Consider the following 22620-nt stretch of genomic DNA (forward strand, 5'->3'; position numbering starts at 1 on the left):
ACATTTTATTTATTTATTCATGAGAAACACACACAGAGAGAGAGGCAGAGACACAGGCAGAGGGAGAAGCAGGCTCCATGCAGGGAACCCGACGTGGGACTCGATCCTGGGTCCCCAGGATCACGCCCTGGGCTGGAGGCAGATGCTCAGGCGCTGAGCCACCCAGGCGTCCCTCGTCTATGATTTTTCACCCTCCATCCTCTCTTTGCCACTTCGGGCCTGTGGACCTCAAGGAGCTTCATCAGGTGTCCTGCTCGCAAAGCTCTTCCTTTCTGATACGTCCCTCGGAGTGGCGTGGAGGTTATTCTCCCCATTTTACAGATTTGGAAGCTGAGGCTCTGGCTACAGGTGCCAGGCTACCAGCTCCGGGCCTTTCTCTCCCGGCCCTAGCTCTCCGTGCACCCTCGCCCTCTCGGGGCCCACTCACTGCCGGATCGGGCGGTGCCTGGGAACTTAGCACCTCGGACAGTTCCCGCAAGGTGCGGGGGCGGCCGGCCTGTCTTCTCGCGAGCGCAGGAGCGGCGGCCCTAGAGGAGGCGAGGGAGTCTCGCGAGAGCGGCGGCTGCAGCGGGCGCGGGCGGCGCGGGCACGTGAGCATCCCTCCCGGAGCGCGCGCTCCCGGCCCCCAGCCCCGGAGTGGCTCCCGGCAGGGCTCCGCGCCGCGTCGCAGGCTGAGCAGGCGCAGCGCCGCGGCCTTTCTGCAGCCGAGCGGCGGCGGCGGTGAGTCCTGGGCCTCCAGGCCGGGGGCAGGGCTTTCCAGGGAGGCTGGGCGCAGGGCGAGGGGCGGTGACCCCCGTCCCGCTGGGCCCCCCTCCGCGCCACCTTGGCGGGCAAGGCAGGCCGAGCGGCTGGAGAGGTGGGCTCCAGGTGACCTTCCCCGTCGGGGGCGGGAGAAGATCGCTCCAGGTGGCCCCGGGCCTCCCAACCCCCACCACCCCCATTCCCGGCTCCCGCAGCGGGAACCTGGGTCTTGGGTGACGTCAGACCCTGGAGCCTGGGCTCGGGCCCCCTTCCCCCCCAGCCCCACCTGGCGTTCCCTGGAAACCGGCCTCCTCCTCTGGGGGATGGCGCACGCGACTGGCGGCGGGGTGACGGTGGCCTCCTGTGGGTGCTTGCAGGTGGACCCAGCCTGTGCACACCCCCCCCCCACGGTCTCCTCCCTTGGTTTGCCGACCTTTAGTCGGCGGGGGATGGGTGCACTGGCTGCCGGAGCCCGGGGTTTTGGAGGGGTGACGCCGAGGTAGCTCGTTCCCGTGTTGGCAGGAGGTGACCATGAGGAGGGGGGTGAGGTGCGTGGGGATGCATCCCGGTCCCTGCCCCGAGGAGCTCCTGGCAGGGGGTTGGGGAAACCGAGGAGGGACTCCTACTGAGAATTCACCATCTCGTAATGCCCCAGCTCCGGGATGGGGGGATCAGTTAGGGCCTGGCCGACTTTCCCAGGGACAGAAGGAGAAAGGGAGGCAAGAGCCAGTGAATGGACTTCCTGGGGGAGGGGAGATTTGGTTGGGGGGAGAGTCCAGAGGGCATTCCCAGGGAGTGGTATGGGCTAAGAGGGGAGCCCGCCTGTGACCCCAGCTCTGTGCCTGTGCCCATGGGGCAGGGGGACTCTGAAAGGATCCAAGCCTTACCTGCTCTACCTGCACAGGCACAGGGCCCTGAAAGAGGGGGATGGTTCTTGCAGGGGCATGACTGACAAGGGGGATTTTGTGTGGGGCTTCACAAAACTTGCTAGTTTAGATCTGACCGGGGTGTACTCCGGGAGCCTGAAGGCAGAGTCCCTGGAGCTGAGAGAGGATGTCTCTGGCGAATGTCTCTCTTCACAGAAGAAAGGGTCGCGGGTGTAGCAAACCCGGTGGAGAGTCAGCGGGATCGGGGAAGAGAACTCTGGAGAGGGGCCTCGGGCTCTGGGCTCTGCCGCTGTTTCTTTAACTCTTTCCCTGGCTGACCAGCTACCTCTGAACAAGTTGATTCCCCTTTTGGGCGGCTCTTTGCCAGCACCTTTCTCTGGGGAAGAAATAATAGGACTAAATACTGTCCTCCCTTGAGGAAGCTGCTTGATCTAGTTTAGAGCGTCCCTCCCAGTTCTTCATTTTCTTTTCCTCCCTCCTCCCTTCGCCTTCCTCCCCCTCTCTCTGCCCCCTCCCCACAGCATTTCCTCTACAGGCTGTGCTTCCTTCCCCACTGATAGCCTGGAATCTTTCAAGGCTTCCTGGAGGAAGCATGGTACAGCAGGGTTGACAGAAGTTTGTGGGCTTAGCCTGATGGGGGAAGGGCAGCAGGTGCTCCACTCCCACCCCTTGGGAGGCTTTTTAAGTCTTTTTTTTTTTTTTTAATATTTTACTTATTTATTTAACATTGAGAGTGAGAAGCAAGCATAAGCAGGGGGAGCAGGAAAGGAAGAAGCAGGTTTCCCACTGAGTAGGGAGCCTGATGCAGGGCTTGATCCCAGGACCCTGAGATCACGACCTGAGCCGAAGGCAGATGCCTAAAATGCCAGCCAGGCTCAGGATCAGCAGGGGTACTGAACAGGCATCACAGGACAGTGACAGCCACATGCCAGAAGAGTGCTGTTTTCTGAGGATGATTCATAGTTCTGGGACTTTAGGGCTGGGGATGTGGGTTTGGGGTGTGATAAGCGGATCAGAGGTAAAGCAAGAGTGGGGAACTTCCGTCTTAGCAGCCTTGCTCTGTGCTCTGGCTTCTGCACTGAGTCATCCATACTTTGCTACACTGACTTCTCTGTAACCATGGGCACACCTTTGGGAGAAACCCCGGGAGGATGGGGGTCAGGCTGGAGCAGGGTTGGAGTCTCCTCCTTTGACTCTCCCACAACCCAAGTTATTTTTTTTTTAAGATTTTATTTATTTATTCATGAGAGATACAGAGAGAGAGGCAGAGACACAGGCAGAGGGAGAGGCAGGCTCTCTGCCGGGAGCCCCAAATGGGACTCAATCCCAGGAACCCGGGTTCACGCCCTGAGCCAAAGGCAGACACTCAACTGCTGAGCCACCCAGGCATCCCATCCCACAACCCAAGTTATTATCTGCCTCCCTCCTCCTTGTTTTTATGGAGGATTTTAGTGCTGGGCCACAGTCTTTCACTCCATTGCTTCCTTGTACCATCCTTTCTACCAGCCACATTTGAATCTGGCCATCATTGGCATGTGACTACCTCTAAAATCTTAAACTCCAGTATCCTCTGAGCACCGTCAGGCCCAACTTCATTTTATCTGCTTTGTGATCTCAAGGAGACCTCTAGTTCTCTGGTACCTCCATTTCCTCTGTTCCATGAGCATTACACCTTCCATGTCCTTCCTGGACCCCAGGGTCCAGGATTTTAACCATTCTCTGGTTCATGCCCTCAACAGCCATACCACTTTGTCTGTGTGTCCCACTACAGCAGCAGACCCCCCATTTCTGGATTCTACACTCAGAACACAAAAGTTTCTGGGTGCTATCACATACCAGGGCAATCTGGTTCTATGTCGGTGCATGGTCTCCAGCCTCAGCTGTTCCTCTGTCACTTTAGAAACCCTTCCCCTCTTCCCATCAGCTCCCCATTCCATTTTGTGGAGAAGTATCCCAAACTGGACCACTTTCGCAAAGCCTTTTGCTCCCAAGGAGGAGAGTTGGGTGGGTGTGTGGGAGGTAGGACTGCGCCCACGTTTCTCCATTTCTTGAGTTTGGTTGTTCAATCCCAGTGGAAGAAGGGCTGTCTACTCTGTGCTATGGATGCTGGCCCTTCTGTCTTCTGGGGTCCCAGTGTCCATCAGCTGTTTCACTCTCTATTGTATCTGCCACTGTTTTCCCTGATGCCTTCCTCCCACTTCCAAATATATATACTCAAGTATCCTATCTGGAAAAACCTTTCTAACCCTATGTCCTCCTCCAGCTGCTGCTGTTTAAAACCTATTGTATTTTACTACAAAAGTGATATGAGGGGACGCCTGGGTGGCTCAGTGGTTGAGCTTCTGCCTTGGGCTCAGGGCGTGATCTCAGGGTCTGGGATCGAGTCCCGCATCGGGCTCCCCGCAGGGAGCCTGCTTCTCCCTCTGTCTGTGTCTCTGCCTCTCTTTCTGTGTGTGTCTCATGAATAAATACATAAAATCTTTTAAAAAAAGTGATATGAGACCATTGTAGAAATTTTCGAAAACAAAGATAGAAGGAAAGAAAACAAATAACTTATAATCTTATTATCCAAACATGACTACTATTCATTCTTTGGCACATGGTGTTACAGTGTTGCCACTGATAATCTTTGTGTGTGTGTGTATTAAAATCTCAGCAATTTTTCTGAAAGATGAGTCTGCTAGACTTGTCCCTTCTTCTCTTTCCTGTTTTCATTTCTTGGCAGCTGGCCTTTGCCCTACCACTTCCTGAAGCTGTGACCTCTAAACTGCCAAATAGCCCATGACACACCTCACCGCTCCATGGCCCATGATGTTGTCGATCCAGTTGATCAATCATTAAAAATATTGAGATAACCTGTATCATTAACATGAAAAATTTTCAAGAGATATTGTTGAGTGGAAAAAAACAGGTTGTAAAACAGCATGTACAAAATGATCTTGTTTTTGTCATATATGCAAAACAGAAATCTAGAGGTCAATCTTTTATTTTTTTTATTTTTTATTTATTTATTTTTTTTTTGAGGTCAATCTTTTAAAGAGATGGCCTTTGAGAAGTAGATTTGGAAGAACTTTTATTTTCAACTTTATACACTTTGTTTTTTTAACTTGCAAATTTTTTTTTTTTTTAAAGATTTCACCCACTCATTCATGAGAGACACACAGAGAGAGAGAGAGAGGCAGAGACACAGGCAGAGGGAGAAGCAGGCTCCATGCAGGTGGCCTGATGTGGAACTTGATCCCGGGACTCCAGGATCACGCCCTGAGCCAAAGGCGGGCGCCAAACCGCTGAGCCACCCAGGGATCCCCAAAGCCACCCAGAGATCCCCCAAATATTTTTATACAAAGCTAAAAACATTTTCATTCTACAAAAAAAAAAAAAAACCTATGAGACTATATATACATATTTTTAGTTTCTATTTAAATTATAGCTAGTTAACACAAGGCGCTCTTTCTTTTTGTTGGTTTTAATTTTGTTTTTATTTTTTTGGGGGGAGGGGTAGAGGGAGAGAGAGAAAATCTTAAGCAGGCTCTAGGCCCAGTGTGGAGCCCAGTGCAGGACTCAGTCTCACACCCCTGAGATCATGACCTGAGCCAAAATGAAGAGTTGAATGCTTAACTGACTGAGTCTCCCAGTCACCCCATGAGGCTATTTTTTTTTTTTTTTAAAGAGGAGAGGAATAGAATATTTCAGTGGCTTTCAAGACTCTTGAGGATAAAGCCCAAATTCTGCCCATAGCCTTCAAGGCCAGGATGACCCAGCCCTTCTACCTTTCAACATGATTTTTGCCTTTCTTTCCTTCCCTTTGCTTTGAGCTTCATTCAGTCCCTTGAATATGCCATGCTATCGCTGTCCTGACTTCCACACTTGTTTCCCTGTCTTTCCCTGGCCGACTCCTATTCATCCATCAGGATTCAGGTCTTCTCTGAAGCCCTCCATGGCTCCTCCAGGACAGACCAGGGAGGGGCTCTTCTGTGTTCTCACAGCTTTTTGTACTTGCTCTTCCACGACACTTCTCAGGCTGTGTTATAATTGCCCATTGACTTAACTGGGTTCTCCACTCTTCCCTCTTCCCTCTCAATCCCATCCTGTCTCCTCTTTTATAAAGAAAATTGAAGCAGATACACAGGACTCTCACTGTCCTTTCCAAGGCCTCAAACCCGCATCTGTTTGCATCATGTTTTCCTTCCCACTTGCTAGTATTGAGGCTTGTCCCACCTCCCGGCACTGGACCTCATCCTTCTCCCTTTATTAGGGGCTTGCTCTGTGTTAACCTCTGTTTCTATTGTCATTGCAGCTTGCCTGGATCTTTCCCATCTCTAGCTTACTTCCATCTTAAACACCCAGCAGCTGCAGCCCTCCCAGGACCCCATAGCCCACCTACGTAGTACCTGTCTCTCTTCTCTTCCTAGACAGGCTTCTTCAAAGAGCTTTCTATGCCTGCTCTCAGCTTGTGTGTTCAACTAGCTCTAATTTGACTTCTACTTCTGCCCACCCTCACCCATCTGTGGCCATCAAAACAATTCTTGCCCGGGGCATAGATGACTAGCTGTTATTGAGTGTTACACACACCAGTCTTTAGCCCTTCTCATGCCAGACTTCTCAGTGGCATCTGTCATATTTGTTCACTGTCTGCTCCTAACTTTGGAGACTCCATGCTCCTGATTTTCCTCCTGCCTCAGTGACTGCTCTCCTCATTCTTTGCCAGCTCATCTTCTTCTGCCTGGCATTCATTCATTCATACATTCATTCATTTATTTTCTGTTTGTATTTTTTTTCAAAGATTTTATTTATTTATTCGTGAGACACACAGAGAGGCAGAGACATAGGCTGAGGGAGAAGCAGGCTCCCTGCAGGGAGCCTGATAATGGGATTCGATCCCAGAACCCCAGGATCACACCCTGAGTCAAAGGCAGCCACTCAACCACTGAGCCACCCAGGCGTCCCAGATAATGACTTTTAAAAATTGTCATTCCATTTATGTTTATTAGAACATTCTCTTTCCTTCCTTTTCTTTTGGGTATCTCCATGGACTTATGCATTTTTTTCATTCCTTATAATCTATTCCTGACATTATTCATACTCTTCTCCAACTTTGTATTTTGAAAACTTTTACACCAAACTAAAGTAGAAGGGACATTTATATTGCTTTGCCTAGATTCACACCTTGTTAACTTTTGCCACATTTGCTTTGATTCTGTATCTATGTCATTTTTATTTTCTGAACTATTTGAAGCGAGTTTCAGACATATGACACATTACTCCTAAGCCCTTGAATACATATTTGCTAAGAATAAGGGCATTCTCCTGTAAAACTTCAATTAAATTATCACACCCAAGAAATGTAAAGATCGACACAATAATTATTATTTAGTTTCCTTTTCATCCCAGTGATGACCTTTATAGTGTTTCCCCTTTGAACAAGGATCCAATCGAGGCTTACTTACACGTTGCGTTGGTTCTTGTTGCCATATATCTTTAGTCTCCATTAGTTTAGATCATCCTTTATTTTTTACTTTAAAAAATCTTTTAGGATGTTGGCATTTTATTTATTTATTTTTATTTTATTTTTTATTTTTTTTTAATTTTTTATTTATTTATGATAGTCACAGAGAGAGAGAGAGAGGGGCAGAGACACAGGCAGAGGGAGAAGCAGGCTCCATGCACCGGGAGCCCGACGTGGGATTCGATCCCGGGTCTCCAGGATCGCGCCCTGGGCCAAAGGCAGGCGCTAAACCGCTGCGCCACCCAGGGATCCCGGATGTTGTCATTTTAAAAAAGATTTTATTTGTTGGCACTGGGTAACTCAGTGGTTGAGCCTCTGCTTTCAGCTCTGGGTGTGATCCCGGGGTCCTGGGATCGAGTCCCACATCGGGCTCCCTGCATGGAGCCTCCTTCTCCCTCCGCCTGTGTCTCTGCCTCTCTCTGTGTGTCATGAATAAATAAATAAAATCTTAAATTAAAAAAAATTTATGTAAGATTTTAATTTAAATCTTTTATTTAATATTTTATTTATTTATTTAAGATTTTTAAAAAAAGACTTTATTGGGACGCCTGGGTGGCTCAGTGGTTGAGCACCTGCCCCTGGCTCAGGGCGTGGTCCGTGGTCTCAGGATCAAGTCCCACATCGGGCTCCCTCTCTGGAGCCTGCGTCTCCCTCTGCCTGTGTCTCTGCCTTTCTCTCTCTGTCTCTCATGAATAAATAAATAAAATATTTTAAAAAAATTCATGAGAGACACAGAGACAGAGGCAGAGACACAGGCAGAGGGAGAAGCAGGCCCTCCATGGGGGAGCCTGATGTGGAACTTGATCCCAGGACCCCAGGATCATGACCTGAGCCAAAGGCAGTTGCTCAACCACTGATCCACCCAGGCACCCAAGATTTATTTTTAAGTAACTTCAATATCCAGTGGGGGGCTTGAACTCACAACTCTGAGATGAAGAGTTGCTCCACTGGCTAAGCCAGCCAGGTGCCCCTGGATGTTGGCATTTTTTAACAGTCCAGATGTGTTTAGTTTTCATTTATTTTTATGAATTATTATTATTAATTTTTAATAGTCACTCATTTATTTATTTATTTATTTAAAGATTTATTTATTTAAAAGAGCTAGTGTTTGGGGAGGGGGGCGGAAGGAGATGAGCAAGCCGACTAGCAGCGAGCCGACTTCCTGCTGAGCTCAGTCCCAGGACCTTATCCCATGACCCTGAGATCATGACCTGAGGTGAAAGCAAGAGTCGGATGCTTAACTGACTGAACCACCCAAGCACCTCCAGGCCAGTTTAGTTTTTAGAATGCTCCACAACTTAAATTCGTTTGTTTCTCATGATTGAATTCAAGTTAAACATTTTGGGGCAGGAATACTACATAGGTGATAGTGCATCCTTGGTACATCATACTGGGAGGCCATAATGTTCATCTGTCCCATTATTGGTGATGTTAAGTGTGATCACTTAAGGTTGTATCTGCCAGCTTTTTTCACGATAAAAATACCTGTTCCCTTTTGTAATTAGCAAGTCCCCTTTGGGCTGGGCTGGTACTTTGTGACCGTGACTCTTCCTCCCCATAGTCTCTGGTCCAGTGGTTTTGGAAGCCATTGAGGATTCTTGCCTGAATCAGCGGTTACATTAGTGATGGTGGAGCTGGGAGATTTTCTAATTGTCACTCCTACATTTATGGCTAACTTTTCTGCAAAGAAGAACTCTTCCCTCTCTTTTTATTTTTTATTTTTTTAAAAGACTTTATTCATGAGAGACACACACACACAGAGGCAGAGACACAGGCAGAGACACAGGCAGAGGGAGAAGCAGGCTCCATGCAGGGAGCCCGATGTGGGACTCGATCCCGGGACGCCAGGATCAGGCCCTGGGCTGAAGGCAGGCGCTAAACCACTGAGCCACCCAGGCTGCCCATTCCCTCTCTTTTTAAAAAATAAGATTGTCTCTTTGGACTCATGGATTATTATTTTTTTTCACCACAAAATAGTGATATTTATTTTTGACTTTTGTATTGTATTGTATTGTATTTATTTATTTATTTATTTATACTTTTTTAAGATTTATTTATTTATTTATTCATGATAGACATAGAGAGAGAGAGAGAGAGAGGCAGAGACACAGGCAGAGGAACAAGCAGGCTCCATGCCGGGAGCCTGACGCGGGACTCAATCCCGGGACTCTAGGACCGCGCCCTGGGCCAAAGGCAGGTGCTAAACCGCTAAGCCACCCAGGGATCCCCAACTTTTGTATTTTAAATACTATTTATCTTATTGAGGAAGTAGTATATATCCATTGTAGAGAATTTGGAAAATACATAGGGGAATAATGGAGAAGATAAAAATCACCTATGATCCCCACCATCAAATGAAAATTCCTGAGAGCATTTTGGTGTATCATGGATTATTGTTTAACATTCAGGATGTCATATATTACTATCATTATTTTTGAGACTCTTAATTGTATCAAATTTGGCTGGTGGTAGCTCTTTCAAACTGGTGTCTTTTTTTTTTTTAATTTTTATTTATTTATTTATGATAGTCACAGAGAGAGAGAGAGAGAGAGGCAGAGACACAGGCAGAGGGAGAAGCAGGCTCCATGCACCGGGAGCCTGATGTGGGATTCGATCCCGGGTCTCCAGGATCGTGCCCCGGGCCAAAGGCAGGCGTCAAACCGCTGCGCCACCCAGGGATCCCCTCAAACTGGTGTCTTTTTGACATGCGTCCATTTGTTGAATACCTACTTGTTTCTGGTACCACAAGATGTTCTAGGCTCTCCTGGTATTTCCTTGTCCTGGCTTGAGACCATCCGTATATATTTTTTAAGCCGTGAGTACATACTGATTCCTCCATTTCGAATTCAACATCATAGGGCTCTTACCTTCCCACATTGCATATTCTCTCTCCATGTTTTAACAGTGAGAACCCACGTCCCAACGATATCCACCCTGTACACTCGTGCTCTCTCCTATGATACACATGACAAAGTTTCAGCATCACCGCACTGTAACAGCGGTAACAGTAAACCTGCTTATATTTAAACTTTCGTTTTCTTTTTTTAAAGATTATTTATTTATTTATTCATGAGAGACACGGAGAGAGAGGCAGAGACCCAGGCAGAGGGAGAAGCAGGCTCCCTGAGGAGAGCCTGATGTGGGACTCGATCCCGGGACCCTGGTATCACACCCTGAGCTGAAGGCAGGTGCTCAACCACTGAGCCACCCAGGTGCCCCCCCTTAAGCTTTCTTTCCAGTTATTTTTATCCTTAAGATATATCCTTTTAAGAGAACACAGAGTGCTCTGATCAAGTTATTTGGCCAGTTCTTTTTTCTATGTGGTCGTGTTATCAATTTCCTGTACAGTTAACTTCATTTGCTTTTGTTTATTTCATTTTTAGGGTTTGCTTTTCATTCTGGTGTAAGTTCTTGAGTATTTAGATATTATATGTACAAAAGTATGTATTAATCTTTACCCAGGGAAGTCTCATTAGTCATCTGAGCCCTGACATCACGTAGGTGACCATTTTTTTAGTGTCTGGTTTACTTTTCCTGTGTTTCTTTTGCAAAAATAAGCAGCTTTGTCTGTATGTTATCCTTCCCCTTTTTGCATAAAAGGTAGCATACTATTTATACTTATTTGTACTTTGCTTTTTTTTCATTTAACTGTTCTACAGCAGTTAATAGAGATCCTCTTCATTCTTTTTTACAGCTACTCCATTGAATGATGCACCACAGTTTATTCAAATGGTTGCATTTAGGTCACTTCCAACAGTTTGCTATTGCAAAATAGAGTCACACTGAATGACATGTATTTATTGTTTCTTATTTGTGGGTAAATAAGCAGAAGTAGGATTGTTGGGTCAAAAGGAAAAAATATTTTTATTTTCCTCTCCCCTCTTTTATTTTTTTACTATAAAAGATAGCATATTGTTTTGACTTTTGTCTTTTGTTTGCCTATTGTCTAGACTAGACTGTTCTATATTTATGTCATTTATTCAACAACTAGTAATGGTGGAGATCTTTCCACACCAGTATTTTTTTTTAAATAGCTGCAGAGAAAAAAAATAAAATAAAATAAAATAAAAATAAATAAATATATAGCTGCAGAGCATTTTATTTTATTTTATTTTATTTTATTTTGCAGAGCATTTTAAAAACTGCAGAACAGTCCACTGTATGATTGTACCCTTTATTTCATCATCCCCTATTGATGTGTAAATTGTTTCCAATCTTTTGGTGTTACAAACAGTGCTACAATTAATGCAGCTGTGTAAGGGGATGTCTTTTCTTTTCTTTTTAAAGATTTTACTTATTTATTCAAGAGAGACACAGAAAGAGAGGCAGAGGTAGAAGCAGGCTCCTCGCAGGGAGCCAGATGCGGGATCAGGACTCTGGGATTAGGACTCGATCCTGAACCGGGATCACACCCTGAGCAGAAGGGTGTAGTCTCATGCTTGATGAATTTGCACAAAGTTGACACTGTGTAACCAGCTCCCAGGCCCAGGGACAGACCATCACCAGTACCTCTGTGTATGTTCCCTGTTCCCCCAAGGGTAAAACTATCTTGACTTTAGTTTTTTTTTCCTCTCCTGCATCTTGACTTTTAACACCACAGATTCATTTTGCCTGCTTTTAACCTTGATAGAAATTTCTACTGAACTTTTAAGCGTTGCATTACCTTAGTACTTGGTCATAGACCATTTTCTTTATTTTTTTAGATTTTAAAAATTTTGTATTCATGAGAGACACAGAGAGAGAGACACAGGCAGAGGGAGAAGCAGGCTCCATGCAGGGAGCCCGATGTGGGACTTGATCCTGGGTCTCCAGGATCATGCCCTGGGCCAAAGGCAGATGCTCAGCCACTGAGCCACCCAGGCACCCACAAAGACCATTTTCGATTTTGAATATTCACAATGTCTACAAGGCAGCCCTGTCTGGGGTGAGGGGGTTCTCACAGCAACTGGGACTTAGTGTGTCCATAAGGCAACTTCTTATCTCCCTGGGACACTGTGTCTGTTCTCTTGGTTTCTTCCCACGATGGGACTCTCAGTGAATAGCTCCACCATCATGCACTTACGGTTTTAGCTGGCAGGGAGTCTTCTTGATGGCCTCCCTCCTCCCACTCCCCAAATCCACCTCAGGGTCCCTTCAAACTGGCCTCCTAAGCGCCTCAAGAATCACTCCCCACCTCACCTCTCCAGCTGCTGCTTCCACTTTGTACTCTTTGCTTTGGCTAAGGTAGCTTGCTTTTCCCTTTCTTAAAAGCGTGAGGCTTCTTCCTACATCAGAGTCTGTGCAAGCTTTCTACTCTGCCCGGAAGGAATCCTTGCCCTAGGCATCTCCTCTGTATTCTTCAGGTCTCTTTGCTCACTGCTTACGTCAAATTTCCCTGACTCCCTGACTCCCCTTACCAGGTTAGATCACCTTGCTATCTATTGTGCATATTTTCATGGTAGCCACCTTTCCCTTTTAGAGTATGTACTGCACAGGTTATTGACTGTTTCATGCAGAGGGCAGGAGCCACATCTGTCTTACGCTGTCTCCGGGTGCTTGACACATTACACATCCCCAACAGATGACCGAAGGCAAAGGCAGGAGAGAGGGGAGGCCAGCCGTGAGTGATGCCGGCTTTGTCATGTTCAGGATCAAGGAACAGAATTTTCTCTTTCATGGGCAGCCTGGCTGGCTCAGCGGTTTAGCACCGCCTTTAGCCCAGGGTGTGATCCTGGAGACCCGGGGTCGAGTCCCAGGTCGGGCTCCCTGCATGGAGCCTGCTTCTCCACCTGTGTCTCTGCCCCTCCCCCGCCCCGTGTCTCTCATGAATAAATAAATAAATAAAAAGAATTTTCTCTTTCAGAGGCCTCTAGTGTCCTCAGGCCTTCTCTGTCACTTGCCTTCTCATGGGGGTCCCTTCCCAGGTACCTTTCCCCTCCTCAAATAGGATTTTCTGAAGATAGACCCTATGCCTTGAGGCAAAGGACAGGAGTGCCTGGGCTCACCCCCCTGTAGGCATTAGAACCAGGTTCTAACCCTGCAAGGCCTGAGAGAGGGACTCGGTTGAGCTGGGCCTGATCCTCATCATGCTCTGGCTTTTCTTTCCTTCCAGGTCAAGACAAAGAGGCGTGGGCAGGCCGCTGGGCCGGCTGGTGCCATCGGTGCCATCATGGCAGGTAAGGACAGGGTCGCGTGGATAGAACATGCAAGTGAGCATAGGATGGGTGCCCCCTTCCTAGTCTCTTTATCCCCTGATTTTTGGAGGTCGAGTTCTTTCTGTCCTCTTGTCCCCAGGCTTTTCCTGGTCCCCCACTGAGGCCTGTATCTCCAAAACCCTCAGCATGACACTGTCCAGCTCTCTGTCAGGTCTCTGATTGAGCATCCCGATGCCCTGGTCCTGCTGGCCATCTGACTGATACAGCAGCACAGGTGGCTCACTCCCTGTCCCGTGGTCACCATTGCTCTTTAATACTGTGAGACCCTTTCCTTCTGGCTTCTCAATTGTCTGGTTTCCAAAGGCTCGGGTACAGAATGCCAGAGCTGGAGGGACGTTGAGAGACTATCTAGTTGATGCCCCACCATACCAGATAAACAGAAAACAGGAGTATTGGTGTGCACATAGAAACCCTCATCTCCAGGCTCGCCCATCCTGCTTCATCTGCCTGGAACTGGACACCATTTAATTGTTGTTCTTCTGAGAGATGGTAACACTGCCTCGAGGCCTTTGGTTACTTTGGGAACCTAAGAGCAGACTTGAGGAACCAGGGATGGCCAGGTGGGGATTGCAGTGTAGCCTGTGACCACAGGGGCCGGGGGCGGGGCGGGCAGCTGAAACCAGGGCAAGGAGGATCATACTGGGTCATCAGGGAGGGGAACATTCAAGGTGATGCTGTGCAATATGCTTCACCCACAGAGAAAGTGAACAACTTCCCACCGTTGCCCAAATTCATCCCCCTGAAGCCATGTTTCTACCAAGACTTTGAGGCAGACATCCCTCCCCAGCATCTCAGCATGACCAAGCGCCTCTACTACCTCTGGATGTGTAAGTGCTGTGGGATGGGGGCGGGCCATGGAGGGTGGGAGGAGGAGGGAGGAAGGCTGGTGGGTGCTGGCCATCAGGATGGGGGCCCGTAGGCCTGGCTGTCCTTCAGCCACACTTGCAGCATCTGCATGGGCCATCTCCCAGCAGCCTCCTTTCATGGGCCGACCCCCCATCTGGGCCCCGGTTTCCCTCATCCCCTTGCCCTCCACTTCTCATTCACAGAGCATCTGGATGAGCATTTCTGGCCGCAGTATCATTTCTCTTTTCTTGTGCTCCCTTCCCCTTCCCGCTTGGGTGATTTGCCAGGGAGCCTCCAGTGGCTGCCAGGACCTTGGGATTCTGGATTCAGAGAGAAATCCTAGTCTCAAAGCCACATTTGTCTTGGCTTCCTTTGGAAAACTGCTCAGAGAAAAGAGCATTAACTGGGAATTGGGAGATATGGGATCAAATTGGGCTGGTTGTCCTTCTTCCTAAGCAACGGTCCCCTCACTTATAGCAGGAGAGTTTTGAGTCAGTGATCACTATGGTTCCAAGGAGTTCTGTGTTGTTCTCTAAGAATATAGAGGTCTAATGTTCTACAGAGTCGAGGTCCAGAGTTTAAAGGCTCTAGTTGCTGATAGTCTGTGTCAGGTCGGTGGGAAAGTATCATTTTAGAGGGATGGGACTTGGCTGTGCCCAGGCTAGTACCTTCCAGGCATGTACAAGGAGGGGGAGGGCAGGCTGGCTTTCCTGAGTGGGTACCTGGCCTCCTGGAACCTTAGACCTGCAGTGGACCACCGCCAGGGTCTGTCACATGTGATGTTCCTTGAGTCAGCCCACACTTAGCTGCTGACTTGGGGAGGTGATTGCTCATGCCAGCGAGGTGGTAAAGAACGCTGTCTTTGCAGGTTCTTCATGGGATGGTAGAAGGAGTGTAGGATAGACAGACTCAGTTTCAAGTCTTGGCTTCGCCTTTGGGCAGAGAAGGAGCCTTTCTCCAAGTAACATGAGGAAAGGAAGAGATGGGGCAGGTGTGGCTAGGTCTGTAGATGTGGGGAAGAGGACGAGGAGGTCGCCTCTAATGGCTTCTATTTTTTCCAATCAAATGTGATGTAGAAGCAGGAATGGGAGCTTTGAGGAAAGTGGGATTAGAATGAAAGCACATTTGTGGACAGAGGGTGAGGACACTATCCAAAGACACATGACCCCTAAAATTTCTAGGCCATTCACAGGGTCCGCTTGAGTTTGGCTGATGAATTTATGGTCCTTGCAGGCTTCTCCGTAGGCTTCCTTCTTTCCTAGCAGCACTCAGCTCAGGTACAGATGGGAATTGTGTCCATCCAGGGGGAATGTGACCAGAAAACGAGGCAGGGGAGAGCATTAGAAAACATGTAATGAATTATGGAATCAAATCTGGACAGGGAGAGAAATGGAGGTAGTGAAAAGCTGAGTGGCCATGTTAATGGATCTGTTCCAAAGAAGTAGTAGAATAATCCCAGTAGAGACACGAGCACCAGTGAGCTAGAGGGAGACAGGACTGGGAGGAGAGGTGTAACCAATATAAAAACAGGTTAATGTCTGTTCTATGTATTGAGCAAGTAAAAGCAGTTCTGGGAGTTCCAGCATTCTCGGAAATTGGGGTGGGGGGAGCAATAAACAGAGATGGAGGAAATGCAGCTGAAGTGCAGAGGAAGAAATGCTCACCCTTGTTATGAGGGGCCCCAAGATGGGTGTACCCGCACAGATGACCATGTTGTCCTGCCAGTCTTGGGGAGCACCCCACCTGGCCCCAGGCTCTGAGAACTCTGCCCCTGAGAAGATCTCATCCAGGAGCTGGATTTAAGGGCTATAAATACCTTCCTAAGTCCTCACTAGGCATCTGCCAGATGCTCTGCTCCCAAGGAAATGCCTATGACCCTTGAGATGCTTAAGGGCTCTATTCAGAAGCCAAGAACCAGATCCCTGGTTGTTTGAGGCCAAGATTGTGGCCCCCTGCCTTTGGTTTATTCAGCGGGTCTTTCTGGAGCCTTCAAGGGACTCAATCTAATGTTCGAGGAAGGGAGGAAGGAAGCACCCTGATGTCAGAAGCCCTGAGTGTATGTTAATGCCAGCATGAGTCTTTACGGTTTCTGCTGGCTGTGATTCAGTGACCCTGTGGTTCTGAGTTCATCTAGAGTAGGTGGGCACAGAGGAGTGGGAGCCTGAGTTCTACTCTTTGGGAGTTTCTAGTATGGTTGATGGGCTGGGGATTTGTACTTGGGGAACCATGCAGAACAGCCCAAGTCTGCACGAGGTCGGAGGGATGGGACATGAATAATGCTGCAGGAGTGAAGGAAGGCTTCGTGGAGGAAGTGGCATGGTAGTTGTCTCAGAAATGAAGTAGATAAAGACTGAAATCCCGGTCAATGCTGCCTGCCCCATTTAAGAACAGGGCAGATGGTACAATGGCTTGAAGAGATGCTGCTACAAGGCCCTTTACTTTCCACTTTTTGTGCCCCTTGCAAGAGAAGATGTAAGGGTTTCCGATGCTTTGGGCTTGGTGATTGCTGTGAGCCTGGGAGGGCCAAGGGCTGAGGCCATTCTTAAGAAGGAGAAGAGCATTTGTTTTCTTTTTAAAAAATATTTTATTTATTTGAGAGAGAGATCACAAGCAGGGAGGAGGGGTAGAGGGAGAAGTAGACTCTCCACTTAGCAGGAAGCCCAATGCAAGACTCGATCTCAGGACCCCCGGGATCATGACCTGAGCTGAAGGAAGATGCTTAACTGCCTGAGCCACCAGGTGCCCAGGAGAAGAGCATTTCTACCACCTGGAGGCTTTGGGGCCCTTCAGTGGGGCTTGTCGGGCTGAGGCTCTGGGTTCATGGTCTGGAGACTCTTTGTTCTCCAGATTTCTCAGATCTCTAGGAGTGGGTATGGGAGGGGAATTGGTCTAAGCTCCCAGCTTTCTTTCTTACAGTCTCTACTCCTTCTGTGTGTGTATGTATGTGTGTCTCATGTATCTGTGTGTGTGCATTCACTGATGTGGTTGTGGGCGCGAATCTCTGTAAATGTGGTTCTCATGTATGTTTGTGTGTCTCTACCTCTCTGTACATTGTGCTGCTTCCATTTGTTTGCTTGTGGGTCTGTTGAGTTATGGGTGTGTGTGTCCATGTCTGGTTGCTCACGTGTCTGTGCATGGGCCTGGGTGTCTGTGTGTGCACCTGGTGTTTGTCTCTGTGTGTGCATGTACTCCTGGGTCTGCAGTGAACAGCGTCACGCTGGCCGTGAACCTGGTGGGCTGTCTCGCGTGGCTGATCGGAGGCGGGGGAGCCACCAACTTTGGCCTCGCCTTTCTCTGGCTCATCCTCTTCACACCCTGCTCCTACGTCTGCTGGTTTCGGCCCATTTACAAGGCCTTCAAGTAAGTGGTTGGTGCCGACCCCAGCTCCTAACCTTGTCTCTTTGCCTACCTCCCCTTTTCTTCTTTACATATTCTCTCCCCTTTTTTTTTTATTACCCCCTGTTCCAAACTCACTTTCACTTGTTCATCTTCAGCTCAGATGGCCGATAGGATGTGGGCTTCCTGAGAACGCAGTGCTGGGGTGAGAGAGCTAGGAGGCAGAGCCTTGGTTCCTTCTTTCCTCACTCCTCACTTCCTTTTTCACTTCTTTGGGTGCACACAGCATGGAGATTAGGTCTATTTTTGTTTTGCCTTCCCCAGGCAGCTGTATGTCAGATTTGCCAATGGGGCCACCTGTCCCAGTTGGGCTGCCTATTTTTGTACCTGTGGGGCCAGCTGATTTGGTACCAAGCGGACCATCTATCCATGTGCGAATGGAATCAGTCATCCATGTACTACTGACATGGTTTATGTGCTAATGATGTCATCCAACTCTGTGCTAAAGGGACCACCCATCCATGTATGAGTGGGGCTGTCTTGGTGCCGATGGGTGTCTACCTTGTGTAAAATGAATTTTCAATCTTGGTGCTAATGGGACTATTCATCCGTATACCAACAAGGATATCTGTCTTGGTGCCAATGGAGAATCCATCTCAGCGCTAACGGGGCCTCAAATGTCTTTGCCAATCAGATCATCTATCCGTATGTCAGTTAGGCTAGTTTAGTTCCAGTAGGGTTCCATTCTTATACCAATGGACTTTCTGTCTCTGAGCTTATGGGAACGTCCATCCATGTACCAGCAGAGCTACATATCTTGGTACCAGTAAGCTTATCCATCCCCTTGACAATGGAGTCATTTATTCCTGCCGTAACTGACCCATCTATTTCTATGCCAGTAGGGCCAACCCTCCATGTACTTACTGTGCATCTGACTGGTCCATTTGTAGGGAGATCTCTCCCTATGTAATGTTGCACACACAAGACTAACACATAGAAGCTTGCGAAGATCCATGTAAACATGGTCCCGTTTTTGCCTCTCCACTAAGTCCTGTAAGCGTCTTCTGTCCATTGTATAATCATTTAAACTTGAGAGGCCTGGGGGGGTCTTGAAGATAGGGGAAGCCCTGGCCCTCTACCCAGTTAATGAGAATCATCTCCTCTGCTGCAGGACTGACAGCTCCTTCAGCTTCATGGCATTCTTCTTTACCTTCATGGCCCAGCTGGTCATCAGCATCATCCAGGCCGTGGGCATCCCAGGCTGGGGAGTCTGGTAAGAGATTGGGGTGTCTGGGATGGACCCATGCCTGGGCATCTGTGGCACCTTGGGTGTGTCCTTTGTTTACATCTTGGGCTAGCTGTTTGGCCTGCAAGAGGATTCAGGGTAGTGTAGTAGACACAGCCATAGCAGCAGAGGGGAAGGAGAACCTCGCAGTGGTTTTTGAGGTTACCAAGGGGTGAACCCAAGAGCAGGAAGCATCATGGGAGAACCCAAGGGCAGGAAGCTTTAGTCTGAGGAGCTTATCTCCTGAGTCCTGGGAAAGGATTTTTCTGAACCATTGCCACAGGCCCTTTGGATGATCTCTTTGCATCCGATGTTGTGGCCCCTCCCTGTGACAATGAGATGGCTCCTGGCTGTGGTGGGGTGGCTCCCGGTTATCTCTCACCATGCTGGCAGCCCCACAGCTGGCCTCTTCTTGCAGCGGCTGGATCGCCACCATCTCCTTCTTCGGAACAAATGTTGGCTCAGCAGTGGTGATGCTCATTCCCACCATCATGTTCACGGTCGTGGCTGTGTTTTCCTTCATCGCCCTCAGCATGGTATGTGGTCACCTCAAGGTTGAGAGGGCGGCTTTGGGAAGGGGCTACGATCTGTAACAACCCCTCCTCCATGTGACAGGAGGACCCAGAGGTCTTCCAAGGGACTCAGTCTAGAATGGCTTGGTGGACTTTGCTCCTAGAACACAGGGCAGGTGTGGGAGGGAGGACTGGCTTTTACAGGGACTTATCTCTGGCTTCCAAGTGTTTCCTGGATAGGCTGCCCCTTCCCTTTGATTAACCTTTCCTTGTGCTCCTCCTCCTACAGGTTCATAAATTCTACCGGGGCAGTGGGGGAAGTTTCAGCAAAGCTCAGGAGGAGTGGACCACGGGGGCTTGGAAGAACCCACACGTGCAGCAGGCGGCCCAGAACGCAGCCATGGGGGCGGCCCAGGGGGCCATGAATCAGCCGCAGACTCAATACTCTGCCACCCCCAACTACACATATTCCAATGAGATGTGAGCCATCCACGCCTACCAGGAGGGCAGGGCTGGGGGTCAGTGGGCCGGGGACTCAAGCCACATTGTCTGTTGTGGTAACCAAGCAGGGTTCCTCCCTCCCTTTTCTCCTCCCCACCTTTGTACAAAGAATCAGAGTTATATATATATAACTCCCCCTTCCCCCACTCCTTCGGATTCTGCTCTCAGCGCCCCGAGAGCTGTGGGCTGCACGTGGAGCTGTCCCGTGCGGTGGTAGCTGTGTCCATGTCCCCTTGTGAAATAGTATGCAGTGGAGGTCTCTGTTGTTGCGGTGCTAGATGTATGTTTAGAACTAAACCAGCCCCCACCCTCCACCAGGGTGCCCCCTCTGACCTTGGCCCAGGGACCCCTCATGAACCAGGGGGAGGCAGAGCAGAAAGCCTGGCTCCTTCCCCAGGGTTATGAGCTGAAAATGTCTCCACTTTTGATGTCACTGGGAAGTAACAGTATTTAGCACTCATTGGGGTGGGGGGGTCGATAGGAAGGTGGAGACAGGCTAGGGATCTTCTTTGCTCTTCCTGATCTGGTCTCCTCTCTCTTTCTCCTCCCTCCTCTCTTCCTGGTGTCAGATTCCCTGTGCTTCTTTTCTTGCCCAGGGTCTCTCTCTTCCCCATGTGGCTTATCTTTGTCTTCCCCAAGGCTGAGTGTCCCAATTGTATCTGCTCCTGAGACTGAGCCCATTCCCAAACCAAGGAAGTAGACAGGAGCTGAGCCTTAGGCGCCATGTAGGAGGGCACACAGCTGGAGATGCACAGCCTACCTGGGTACCCGACTCCCAGAAAGTGGAAATGCAGGGTCATCTCAGAGCTTGGCCTGCAGGAGTAGGCTCCTCTCTTCTCTGTCCTGCTTCCCCTCCTTCTCTTCCCAGAGCCCCCTTGAACTTCTCTGCCTGTGTCCCTCCCCATACCCTCAGCTGCTAGCCTAGCCCCATCCTATGCTAAGTGGCATCTGCCATCCATGAGGGCAGATTCCACTGCCTTCAATGAAGAGCTGGGTGGTGTCCAGGTAATGTTCAGGTGTAAAGGTACAACTGGAGCCAAGGATATATAAATAATTATTGGTCTCTGTGTGAGATCTGGCTGGCCCAAGCCCACTGGGCAGGTACCAGCTATCTCTGAATGACCATTGGATTCCTAGGAGCAAATAGCTGTTCTGTTTGGGTCTGGTAGAGTGGCAGGCTCAGAGGCTGGGAAGATCGAAGGAGAAGGCAGACGGGGCCCAGTGAGAGGAGAGCATGCCTCTTCCCACCCCAGCTTGCTTTTGGTCATGGAGCAGTTCTGGGCATTTGAACTCAGGCCCCGGAAGAAGCACATGTCCAGTCCTGTCCACAAGCACAATGGCTGGAATGGGATTTCAGGTTGGATGGGGTGGGAGTAGAAGCCCTCTGGTTTGATTTTTTGTTTTCAAATCAAGATTGCTTTTTCCCTTCTGCCTATTAGACTTGTTTTTTGGCCCTTCCTCACCCTGTCAGGACCCCCTTTCCCTTGCAGGATAGTGATTTAAGGCCCGTGGGGATGTTCTGTTCCAAGCATTGTGAAAATGTCCCTGGCTCTTTCTGAGTTCTGGAGGGAGTGGATTCTCACCCAAGGAGCAGCTGCCTATTTTCCATCCTCCCATCTCCTGCCTGGGCTATTTGGCCTGCAAAATGTAGCCAACCCAGCTTGGTCACTCTGGGCTGGCTCCAGCTTGGAACCCAACATCTGGGCTTCCAGGTGCCATCCTGAGCTTAGAGCTCCAGGCACTTCATTTTCCTGTAAGGGGAGCCAAGACCTCTGAAAAGTTATCTTCCTAATGGTCCCTTAGGCTTGGGCCAGAATATGATTGGCTCTCTGCCCTACCATTTTCTCTCCAGAAAGCAGGTGTCACAGCCTCTAGTACCTAAGAAGAGACCCAAGGTCTAGGTTTTCTTCGCCTTTCCTCTCCCCTGCCCTAGACCTCTGGCTCCCTTTCTCTTAGTCTCTCTGGTAGCCCCAGGAGGCCTGTGGTAGATCTCATCCCTGTTGGATGCCACCTGCAGTCAATTTCCTGTCCCACCTGCCTCTCTTCTTTCCTGGCCCAGACCTATATGGCCATGCCTTGGCTCTGTTCTTGGGAAGGCCTGCTACCTGTGTGGTGGCCTAGCTGGTCCAGGCCCTGGGATGCTGCATCTCCAGGCAACTATGCACTTTCCTAGGGAGGGAACTAGTATGAGATATGGGGGCTGGGCATGAATTCATCTCTGCTGGATGGTCTGGGTTGGGGGTGTGGTGGAGGAAGGCCCAGGTCAGTTCTGGGAATCCTCAGGTCTGGCCAGCCAGTGATCTGCTTTGCATTTTACTGGTGCCTACTGCTCCTCCTTCTTTCTGGGAGACACAGACCATTGTCCAACTGGCAGTTGACCTGCCTGAGCTAATGTCTGTCTGTGGTAACTAAGTGAACCATAATAAAGGGGAACATTTGGCCCTGTGTGCCCTGCTGCATCTTGTGTCTTCATGTGGGCCTGTGTGGAGCTTCACTGGGGGGTGTGGAACATGGCGGTAGGGTGGGTCAAGTGGGTTTGTGGCCTGTCATTCCCAGAGGCCAGAAGTCACACACCTCTGTGTGATTCTCCGAGGCAACCTTGGGTAGGCCTTGAAAAGGCCACACAGGCCACCTTGCCTGTCCTATTCGGAGGAGGAGTTCAGAGTTGCCTGAGGAAAGGAGGAAGTGGAAGGCTGGATTAATGGATGGGGGGTGGTTTGGTCCAGACAGTCACTGCAGGCAAGGGCAAGGGTAGCAAGGGTAGAACACAGAGGGACCCCACCTCAGCTCTCACTGATGGAGACTGGCAGCT

General features: G+C 49.3%; 1 protein-coding gene across 1 annotated transcript; it reads left to right on the top strand.

The window, feature by feature from the left end:
• Positions 1-570: 570 nt before the first annotated feature.
• SCAMP5 (secretory carrier membrane protein 5) lies at positions 571-22255 on the top strand. The gene is made up of 7 exons (XM_072809703.1): positions 571-720; positions 13226-13289; positions 14027-14155; positions 17378-17534; positions 18682-18783; positions 19214-19331; positions 19597-22255. The coding sequence occupies exons 2-7, from the start codon at positions 13283-13285 to the stop codon at positions 19789-19791; spliced, it is 708 nt and encodes a 235-aa protein (XP_072665804.1). The 5' UTR covers positions 571-720; positions 13226-13282; the 3' UTR covers positions 19792-22255.
• The last annotated feature ends 365 nt before the right edge of the window (positions 22256-22620 follow it).

This window comes from Canis lupus, chromosome 32 (assembly GCF_048164855.1).
Source record: "Canis lupus baileyi chromosome 32, mCanLup2.hap1, whole genome shotgun sequence".
Lineage (NCBI taxonomy): Eukaryota > Metazoa > Chordata > Mammalia > Carnivora > Canidae > Canis > Canis lupus.

Bases quoted from the DNA above. Each gene is read 5' to 3' on its own strand.
- SCAMP5 (XM_072809703.1), top strand. The intron at 14,156-17,377 runs GTAAGTGCTGTG...CTGGGTCTGCAG, and splicing joins CCTCTACTACCTCTGGATGT to TGAACAGCGTCACGCTGGCC. The intron at 17,535-18,681 runs GTAAGTGGTTGG...CCTCTGCTGCAG, and splicing joins CCCATTTACAAGGCCTTCAA to GACTGACAGCTCCTTCAGCT.